At 41.0% G+C, this 11,011-nt stretch overlaps 1 protein-coding gene across 1 annotated transcript; it reads right to left on the bottom strand.

Annotated features, from left to right (window-relative positions):
* Positions 1-3,833: 3,833 nt before the first annotated feature.
* Positions 3,834-8,018, bottom strand: LOC132118985 (zinc finger protein OZF-like). Its single transcript, XM_059528730.1, has 3 exons — positions 7,795-8,018; positions 4,697-5,263; positions 3,834-4,440 (listed from the first exon to the last, which is right to left on the bottom strand). Exons 1-3 carry the CDS (start codon positions 7,958-7,960, stop codon positions 4,010-4,012), a joined length of 1,164 nt encoding a protein of 387 aa, XP_059384713.1. The 5' UTR covers positions 7,961-8,018; the 3' UTR covers positions 3,834-4,009.
* Between the last annotated feature and the right edge of the window lie 2,993 nt (positions 8,019-11,011).

The raw sequence follows: 11,011 nt of genomic DNA, 5'->3' as shown, positions 1-11,011 counted from the left end.
GCTAAAACTAGCCAGTCGTCGAGGTAGTTCAATACTCGCACTCCCTGCATTCTCAGGGGTGCGAGAGCGGCATCCATGCACCGTGTAAACGTACGGGGCGCTACGGAGAGGCCGAATGGAAGAACCATGTACCGATAAGTCTGCCCCTCGAAGGCGAATCTCAAGAATGGCCTGTGATGGGGTGCTATTTGAATGTGAAAGTAAGCGTCTTTCAGATCCACTGAGAAAAACCAATCCCTCGGGCGAATTTGCGCGAGTATTTGTTTGGTAGTTAACATTTTGAACGATCGCGTCATAAGCACTTTGTTCAAACGTCTGAGATCTAGGATGGGTCTGAGACCGCCATCCTTTTTTGGTACGAGGAAGTAGCGGCTGTAAAAGCCTGACTCGCGCTGCGCTCTACAGTCTCTATCGCCCCTTTTGCAAGAAGGTTTATCAGTTCGGCGCGAAGGACGTGTGTCATTTCGCTTTTCACTTTCGTTTCGACCACGGCGCGAAAGCGCGGCGGTCTGCGAGCGAACTGGAGCGAGTAACCTCGTTTTATTATATTCAAAACCCAATTTATATGCCGGGGATGGCCTGCCATGCAGCGGCTCGTGCGGCTATGGGTTGAATGTGCTTCGGGCACTGGCCGCCTGTTATGAGGGGACCAGTAGCTCGAGTATGCTGTGCTTGTGACACTGTGGTGACAGCGCTTATTTGTAGGGTTGCGCACTGAGAAGTGGGCACGCGCGCTACATTTAGAGCACCTCCGGCGCGAGCGGGAAGGTGGGCATGAAAGGAGACCCGAGTGTGTCTTTGTGACACTTGGGGGAGTGTGTATACATGTAGGGGTGCGTACTGTGTAGTGGGCACACTGCCTACATAGAAAAAGCTCTTTTTGTGCTTTATTGAGGTCGCCGTGAAAACGGCGTTTGTGTGCAGGCGTGCGTGCATTGTAACAGGCTCGTTTACTGCAGTATAGACATCTCCAACCGCCTTTAGTGAGGGGATTGGAGGAAGCATGTGAGGTTTCTTGTGTGGCGGTCCGTCCGCAGCGGGACTTAACCACGGTCTTTTCAGCCCGAAGGTCAGGAGGGCTTCGGAGGCTCGGGGTTCAGCACAATCCTGGGCCGAGGTCCCCGTCTCTCTGGCGGTTTGCGGCTCGTAGAGCGAGAGCGGTGCTGGGTTTTGGTCGCTGGGCGAGACTGTAAGTCTGGCTGCGATGGCTTCGAGGTCTGAGGGGGCGGCGCATTTCTACGGCGTCCCGCAGCAGAGCTAGAGCATTTCGGCAGGAAGTGTCTCATTGCCTGTGACGTTTTCTGAGCCTCAGTGAAGCGTTCAGCGAAACCCTTAACCGACTGGCCAAAGAGGCCAGAAGGCGAGATAGGAGAGTCAAGAGAGGCGGATTTGTCGGCGTCTTTCATCTCCGTGAGCGTGAGCCAGAGGTGTCGCTCTAAAACAGCGAGGCTTGCCATGCTTCGGCCGATCGCTTGTGCTGTGGTCTTTGTCGCACGCAGGGCTAGATCAGTATCGCTGCGGAGATCTTTAAAGTCATAGGTATCTGGGGCAGACTCGTCCAGGTTACGGAGAAGTCTGGCCTGAAAAACCTGCAGCACAGCCATGGTGTGTAGAGCCGAAGCAGCTTGACCAGCGGAGGTGTAAGCTCGGCCAGCGAGAGCTGAGGTGGTGCGGCACGGCTTGGATGGATGGAGACCAGTCGAGCTGAAGGTCGCTGACAGCCCTTGTAAGCACGCGAGTAAGCTCCGCGTCGCTGCTCGTCCACGAAGAGGACAGGCGAAGGAGAGAGAGCGGGCGAGGCACGCGGGGAGTGTTCCGGCGTGAGCTCGCGTGTAGCAGTGTGCTCAGGCATTCTCTGATCGCGGCGTTTCTTACGCGGCACTTGAGAGAGAAGAGGCGGAGCGGGTGGAGCATCGTGGCTGGTTTGAGCTAATCGAGCCCGCAGGGTCGATATAGCCATGTTGTCGCACTCAGGGCAGCCGCCCTTGGAGAGTGCGCTCTCAGCATGCTCGCGGCCCAGGCAAGAGACACAGATGATGTGGCGGTCCTCGCTGGGCAGAGGGCCTCGGCAGGAAGCGCAGGCCCGAGGCATTTGAAACAACGCCTCGAATTCTGGAGAAAAAAGTGTGATGCAGCGGCAAACACACTAGCTTTGTAAAGGATATAGTCACGCCGGATGGCGCAGCAGGAAGCGAGTGCTGAAGGCGGCGTCGAGATGAAGCACGAGCCGGCGTCCTCAGATCTGCGTTGCAGTGCTATCCCGCTGAGAGGCTTTTCGACGGCGTGTAGAGGCTTCTCCGGAGAAGACAGCGAAGTGCAGGTGAGATCGCTGAAGGAGATGAAATCTGATCCCTATGGTGAAACGGTGGCTTATATAGTTCCAGCCACGCCTATTTTGGCGCGCTCTGACGTCCAATGGGTGCGAAGCGCCCCCATTGGTTCGTTCCTCTCCGCCGCCTCACCATAGGTTGCTGCAGTTGCCGCAGCACAGCCAATAAGCGCGCGAGCCGCTTCGCTTGGGTCTGCTGTGCTGCAGCACTGCGTTTTACATTATTTAAAAATTAAGGATAATTTTTGGCTTCATATTCTCGAGAAAAGGGGACCTTTTCCCATAGCGTAAGCTAGCTTACGCAGTACGAGAGTACTCTCGAAAGGGAACAATACTCCTCTGATTGTACTGCCCTTCTGTAGTAGTTTCATCATAGTAGTAGGCCCTTCTGTACTTTCCATTACCCTATCTCCCTTTTGGTAAGCTTACCCATGTTGTCATATTGTTTATCATCCAAAATTATACTAACATCCATCCATTGCTCATCTCCATTGTTGCTTTATCAAAATCACCATCAAAAAAATACATTTAGTGTAGTTTACTTGTGTGTGTGTAGTTTCATTGGAGTGAGTGAAATTTCTCAGGTTTCATTAAAAATATTTAAATTTGTGTTTAAAAGATAAATTAAAATCGCATGTGTATGGAATGTCGTTTTGGAATGAGTTCCCCCCCCCCCCCACACACACTTTAAGGTTAGCCTGAATACTTCTTTAAGGTTAGCCTGAATACTTCTTAAAGTTTACTACTTCCTATTGCATCTCCTGGATCTGAACCCATATTCTAAATGTATCTTGTATATGTACACAAGGCACAAGGACTGATAAGATGAAATCTGTTTAATGCTCCTGTAAAACTGAAAGACATCAAAATTCAGCATGATGTTCAACCCATCCAAACAAACAGAATCATTGTAGTTGTGTGCATGCTTGTACTTTGCACTTACTCCAGATTTCATGGGGACAGAAGGTCTGTCAGTCAATAAATGTGAAAACTGTCGTTACTTATTTGAACAATACACACACACACACACACACACACATATAATAAACTAAAAAAAGTAGTTACTAAAAGAAAGTAATCTGATTATGAAACTCGTGTTACTTGCAACGTCTCACCCCCAACACTGTAGAAATATACTCTTTTTTGCTTGCATGATTGGAAAGAATAATAGATGTTTACATTAAGGATTTAACACAAATGAATCAATTCCCCTAACCCCAGCACATATTTTATAATGGCTTTTCCTGCCATTAGAGCACTTTGAAACATTTTTAAGAGTCCATAAAAAATACTCCTTACTAAGAAAAAGCACAGTAACTGCAAACTGTATGAAATGCAGCTTATAAGCATAGGTTGCCTTCAGTTTGATTGCTGGAGAATAAAGACAAACTCATTAAAGCAGTGTGTAATGAAGATTTAAAAAGAACTGCACAATGATGACCTATTTATTTCAGAGATTATTATAATATATATATATATATATATATATATATATATATATATATATGAAAGCTCTTTTAATGACAAGCTTGAAAGAAAGGAAGAGTATGCATTTACAAAACATGAGATAATAGTCTCTTTGTCACGTGAATAATTAGGAATGTACATTTGAAATTAAAAATTAACATATTATTCTAATTTCTTTGCTAAAGAGGTGGTAATAAGTACAAATCTACAGGTTTAGGTTTTTTCCTTTGATAACAGTGACATATCTCCTTGATGATGCTTAATTATATGTGATCTTGCTTGATTCCACTGAACAAATGTCTTTCCACATTTACTACATCCAAATGGCTTTTCACCAGTGTGAATTCTTAAATGCTCTGCGAGATGCCAGCTCTTAAAGAACCTTCTCCCACAAAATATACAGGGGTAATTTCGATCACATTGGTGCAAAAGCATGTGGTTTTTCAGGCTCTTTTGACGTTTGAATGGCCTTTCACATATCTTGCAATGGAAAGAAAACTTCTCAGGGCCCTGAGCAGAGAGACTTAATCTGGTAGATTGCCGTGAGTTTGCGTTCACATGTACACTGTCCGGCTGCAGAATTATTTCCACATGGGAGAGCTGTGAGCTCACTGGTTCTTCGGTGCGATTCTTTGCTTGTCTTTCTGTAGAGAGAGAAATGTCTACAAATGTGATTATTGATTAAAAACACAATGTTGATATCTTTCGTTACACTTAATAAATCCCCCAGTGACTCAAATACTGCGTTTATTTTTCTTTTACCCCCAAAGCAATCACATTGCTTCATGAAACTATTGGAGCCACACAGATCATTTACCTTTGGACCAAGAAAGTTTCACATGGGTGGATAAATACCAGGTTAGATTTTACGGAGAAAGCAATTAATAGTGTGGTAATCACCTGTATGGAGTCTCTCGTGTTCTTTCAATAGAAATTTCGATTTAAAACGACTCCCACATGAAACACAGCAGAAAGGCGCCATGTTCCGATGCACCAGCATGTGTCTCTGTAAACTTCCTTTGGTGCTGAAAGACTTGCTACAAATCTTGCATATTGAGGTGTTTTGGTGATTTTGTACCTTTTGTAGCACCTCATTAGAGGTTTCAATGTAACCTTGAAGAGACGGTGGGTCTTGTACTGGAATTTCAGCATGACAGTTGCTGTCTGACTGCACTGCAGTTGAGATTGATTCACTGGTGTGATTATCACACTGCTCTGACTTAACTGTGATGGGTGACTGTGGAAATGTGCCACCGCTATCTTCATTGTTCAACAGCACATTTGGCAAAAGTGAGAGGGGCTGATGAGGTCCCTGCCATTCAAAATCTTCAGAAAGGTGCGAAGTAGTGGTAGAAGCTTCATGAGTCAAAGGCTCATGGGACATCAGAGTGGCAACCTCCATCTTTACTCGTATTTCTGAGAGCTCTGAACCCACTGGACCTTGCAGAACTCCATCTTGCTGAGTATCTGTGTGACATGAAGCACAAAATTACTTTTTACCTGTATAACAGACAAACGAATGAATATCAATGTTCAAGTCAACACAAAATGCCATTCACAATACTTTTGCAATACCTTGCAACGTTCTCAGACAGACAAGCAGACCTCGATCTGCAGAAAACTGTTAAGTGTATAGTTTAATGAGAAAAGACTCAGATATTTTAGCTTCATAGCAATGCAACCCTCTAAATTGCAAGTAAATTATTCACATATGCGACTAAATCTTCACTCTGGGTGACTAAATAATGTAAATCGTTAGCCATTGACTAATAAATTCTTAGATTTTACTCGCCAGTGTGCGAGGCTATTTATGAATTTGGCTTACATACACTCTGACTGTACACTTGAGAGTATCACTTTCCATCAAGCGATCTGTACTATTTTAATTCAGCTCAATGTATGTGCAGCGTACCTGTATTTGACATACTGCAAATTCTATTGTGAAGCCATTGCTTTGCTAATCGCACTGTTTCTCAGACATGCAAACAGAGTCTTACAGTACATACCAAGCTGAATCAACAAGCTAAATGTGAAAAATATCCTTCGGTGTATTTTCCTGTCAAAATAACGGAGTTTACTTAGATTTATTCAGCTTTTAAGAACAAGCAGAAGAAATGCCGGTTTATCCAGTAGTGGGCAGAACTAATGCACAAAAGGCAATCTCATTGGCTGACAACTTGATAAATATTTATGAACCCAGTAGCTCATTAATGCTTGGTGTGTTGTATATTGTTAGTATTAGTAGAAGTATTAGTAGTATTATTATAATAGCAATACTTAACACTAATTAAGTCATTTTTGTTTTTTGTACAGAAACCCTAAATGACAATAAATTCAGTTAAAATGACAAATATGCATTTATACATGGTTAAATAGTAAATAGTACTTAATTATCATAATATAATGCTTGCTTGATTTACTGATTAAGAAGCGTGTTTGCGTGTGTGTGTGTGTGTGTGTGTGTGTGTAACAAAAACTTGTAATCACCACATGTAGTAACCTAGAACACTGTCTAAGACTTGATGGCTGCTCTGTCAATTCTTCGTCATCAGTTAGGAACCTAGGTGTGCTATTTGATCGCAATCTTTCCTTAGAAAGCCACGTTTCTAGCATTTGTAAAACTGCATTTTTCCATCTCAAAAATATATCTAAATTACGGCCTATGCTCTCAATGTCAAATGAGTTCTTACTAGAACCAGGAAGTATGACCATATTAGCCCGGTCCTGTCAACACTGCACTGGCTCCCTATCAAACATCGTATAGATTTTAAAATATTGCTTATTACTTATAAAGCCCTGAATGGTTTAGCACCTCAGCATTTGAATGAGCTCCTTTTACATTATAATCCTCTACGTCCGCTACGTTCTCAAAACTCAGGCAATTTGATAATACCTAGAATATCAAAATCAACTGCGGGTGGCAGATCCTTTTCCTATATGACGCCTAAACTCTGGAATAACCTACCTAACATTGTTCGGGAGGCAGACACACTCTTGCAGTTTCTTACACATAACATACTAATATGCTTCTAATATCCAAATCCGTTAAAGGATTTTTAGGCTGCATTAATAAGGTAAACCGGAACCGGAAACACTTCCCATAACACACAATGTACTCACTACATCGTACTAAGAATGTCAACTACGCTAATATTTGTCTGTTTCTCTCTTATTCCGAGGTCACCGTAGCCACCAGATCCAGTCTGTATCCAGATCAGATGGTGGATCAGCACTATAGAGACGACCTCTACAGCCCTGAACCACAGGAACCTGACAAATCCTTTGCACAATCTGACCTGTGTTGCAGTCTGGAATTAAACCACACCATGCCCCTGTCATCTGATTAAAAGATGAGATTATAAATCCTTTTTAGCAGGTAAAAGACATTTTAATGATCCAAAAAATGTCTACCTTCAGTTACTCATCTAATATTTTTTATAAAGTAACATTAAGAATAACATTTAAATTGTTACTAATATTTCAGGAGAAACATTTACTAGACCGAAGAAACTTACCTGTTAATCCATATGTTACATACCAACAAGTATTTGAAAAATGTGTATTATTATTGCTTTGCAATATGTTTTGGTGCACAAAATTAAATCTACTTTATTTATTTTATATTAAATCTACTTTTTATGATCATAAAACTAAACATTTAAATAATTTGCTAAGAGATATTATGAGATATAGAGTGATTTTTTGCAAATAGTCTGTTAAACTGTTAACATTTAAAATCTGAAAATCTTTTTTGCCATATAAGTACCATCTGCAATAAAACTAAGGTGAGCTCCGTATTTGTTATACTATTATTTCACATGTCAGGCTTTACAAGGTTCAATTTAAGGCTTGGCGTTGATAAATATATAAATATAACGTTATAGAATATGCAGATTTTTTTATATATAAATTATACAAATATGTTATATATATATATATATAGCATATTTACACGGACCAAGAAAATAAAACTCGTTTATAGTGAATGTTTGACTGACCATGGCGTGTTTCAGTGAGTGCGCTCCTCAGACAATAATTCTCCTGCTTCAGGCGCTCGATCTCCTGCTCGTATTCAATTATGTTGTCTTTGAGAGCGTTAAATATTTCTTCGGCTACTGCTGTCATGCGCTTCATTAAAAACGAACGAATAGACACAAGTCCCATCTTGCTATTTGTTTTGTTTCAAACTCTCTCTTCCGTCAATTTGCTGCCGCTTCTGTTTCTGTTTCACATTTATCTGTGTTTATTCTTCTTCTTTTAGATTTTGCGGCAGACTAGACGCCTCAAAGGCGTATTGCTGCCCTCCTCAGTCCATTTGAAGAACTGCGCTTAGAGATTAAATTCTCTTAGTAAGGTGTAAACATTTTCCAACAGCCTTTGTTGTTTCATAGTGCTTGTTATTAAGAATTGATTTTAAAGATTAAATGAAACTCCGGATTCTAGCACTTCTTCTGATGTTTTATTGTGGTTGGCAAACCAGCTAAAATGCTGAATTACCACCGCCAACTGGACGGGTGTGAAGCGTTGACCGAGAGGAGAAGAAAAACACTCATCCGATTTGAATATTCATCCTACTTAAATCTATCCATTAAAAGCGGTTGTTTTAAGATTAAGGTTTAATATATCTTGTATATTTTTACAAATTATATATTGTAATGTAAAGCTAATGCACATTTATCTGTGCAAACATTTCTCTTTCTTCTTGTCTTGCAATGTTATGTTACATGCACAACTCTTCTTGACCACAGTACACAAACAATCCAGTTTCATGTTTCTATGTTCTTCTTAGGAATGGTTGATATAAACTGGAGGAAAGCGATTATGGTATAAAATTGTCTCTCCCTAGTTTCCTTATGCTGCCATTTTTTTTTCTATTGTAATTTTTTTTTTCTGCCCGAAGTGTGGAAAGGGTTTTTTCTTGATCAAATCATGACAGAGGGCACCTTAAAGGGATAGTTCACCCAAAAATGAAAATTATGTGATTAATAACTCACCCTCATGTCGTTCCAAACCCGTAAGAGCTCCGTTCATCTTCAGAACACAGTTTAAGATATTTTAGATTTAGTCCGAGAGCTCTCAGTCCCTCCATTGAAGCTGTGTGTACGGTTTACTGTCCATGTCCAGAAAGGTAAGAAAAACATCATCAGAGTAGTCCATGTGACATCAGAGGGTCAGTTAGAATTTGTTGAAGCATCGAAAATACATTTTGGTCCAAAAATAGCAAAAACTACAACTTTATTCATCATTGTCTTCTCTTCCGTGTCTGTTGTGAGAGAGAGTTCAAAACACATCAGGTTGTCATATCCGGTTCACGAACGAATCATTCGATGTAACCGGATCTTTTTGAACCAGTTCACCAAATCGAACTGAATCGTTTGAAACGGTTCGTGTCTCCAATACGCATTAATCCACAAATGACTTAAGCTGTTAACTTGTTTAACGTGGCTGACACTCCCTCTGAGTTCAAACAAACCATTATCCCGGAGTAATTCATTTACTCAAACAGTACACTGACTGAACTGCTGTGAAGAGAGAACTGAAGATGAACACCGAGCCGAGCCAGAGAACGAACGAAAGACTGACTCGTTCTCGAGTCAACAACCAGTTGCATCGGTTTTCGGATCACCAGTAGTTCTTTCTGACAGTTCGATTCAATAAACCGGTTGAAGAAAACGGTTCACCGGTTCTTTTGCACTCGACGTAATGGCGTCATTGGCGATTATTGCCCTTGATTGAAGCCTTAGTTTTACCTGGGCTCATAACATTAGCACAGAATCAGTTCAGAATCAATCACCAAAAGAATCAGTTCGGTTCAGACGCTCTGTGTGTCGCTTCACGCTGAATCACACATGCGCAGTTATCATCAGCTCCTCGGTTCTTGAATCAGACACGTCCGACAGAAACGGTTCTTGACTCGAGAACGAGTCAGTCTTTTGTTCGTTCTCTGGCTCGGCTCGGTGTTCATCTTCAGTTCTCTCTTCACAGCAGTTCAGTCAGTGTACTGTTTGAGTAAATGAATTACTCCGGGATAATGGTTTGTTTGAACTCAGAGGGAGTGTCAGCCACGTTAAACAAGTTAACAGCTTAAGTCATTTGTGGATTAATGCGTATTAGAGATGCGAACCGTTTAAAACGATTCAGTTCGATTTGGTGAACTGGTTCAAAAAGATCAGGTTACATCGAACGATTCGTTCGTGAACCGGATATGACAACCTGCTGTGTTTTGAACTCTCTCTCACAACAGACACGGAAGAGAAGACAACGCTGAATAAAGTCGTCGTTTTTGTTATTTTTGGACCAAATTGTATTTTCGATGCTCCAAAAAATTCTAACTGACCCTCTGATGTCACATGGACTACTTTGAAGGTGTTTTTCTTACCTTTCTGGACATGGACAGTATACCGTACACACAGCTTCAATGGAGGGACTGAGAGCTCTCGGACTAAATCTAAAATATCTTAAACTGTGTTCCAAAAATAAACTGAGGTCTTATGCGTTTGGAACAACATGAGGGTAAGTTATTAATTACATAATTTAGATTTTTGGGTGAACTAACCCTTTAAGGTGCTTTCTGGATTTCAGCTGGCAAAACTATTAAGCTACTAAGAGCAAATACATTCTACACAGGAGTTTTCTGAATTTGTACATTTTTAAGATTGTTCTTATGACTGAATCTGTTCATGTCTGTTGTTTTAAAATGCTCTTAATATGAAACTTTTATGTATAAATTAAATGTTTTCAAGTTTTTGGAAAACTGAAAGTACAATCTGCAAGAATATTAAAATGTTATTTCAAGTATTACACTTTAACAATTAAACCAATAAAATAAGTTAAACAGTCTATTGTTTCTTTTTATAGTTTTTACTACTGAGTAAATCAGCTAAACTATTATAGTTATCCGTTTCCAGAACAAACAATCTACCCCATTGCATTCTGCATTTTCTGTATTATATCTACTAAATATACAATTCACAAATGTTTTTATATTAGTCCCTCTCTTCCATAAAGTCACATCATCAGCATAAAGTGAACTGAATTATCTATTTCACCTAATACAAAACTGAGGTACAGGACTGATTACACAATGTCAAATTTCTTCACCTATTCCTGCATCCTTCTTGTCACTTCTGACATACATGTCTCATATTGTGTCAAATACCACAGGAAACATAGAATGCCTCCTTCAGCTTTCAACTGAGAAATGACAAACTGAAG

The sequence above is a fragment of the Carassius carassius genome, chromosome 38 (genome assembly GCF_963082965.1).
Source record: "Carassius carassius chromosome 38, fCarCar2.1, whole genome shotgun sequence".
NCBI classification, from domain to species: Eukaryota; Metazoa; Chordata; class Actinopteri; order Cypriniformes; family Cyprinidae; genus Carassius; species Carassius carassius.
The sequence above is the reverse complement of the archived record's forward strand: the minus strand, read 5'-3'. Positions and strand labels throughout refer to the sequence as shown.

Excerpts from the sequence above, each read along its gene's own strand:
- LOC132118985 (XM_059528730.1), bottom strand. The coding sequence starts at position 7,960 with ATGGGACTTGTGTCTATTCGTTCGTTTTTAATGAAGCGCATGACAGCA. Across the intron at positions 5,264-7,794 it reads ACTCACTGAAACACGCCATG|ATACTCAGCAAGATGGAGTT; the intron begins GTCAGTCAAACA and ends CATGTCACACAG. Across the intron at positions 4,441-4,696 it reads ACACGAGAGACTCCATACAG|AAAGACAAGCAAAGAATCGC; the intron begins GTGATTACCACA and ends CTCTCTCTACAG.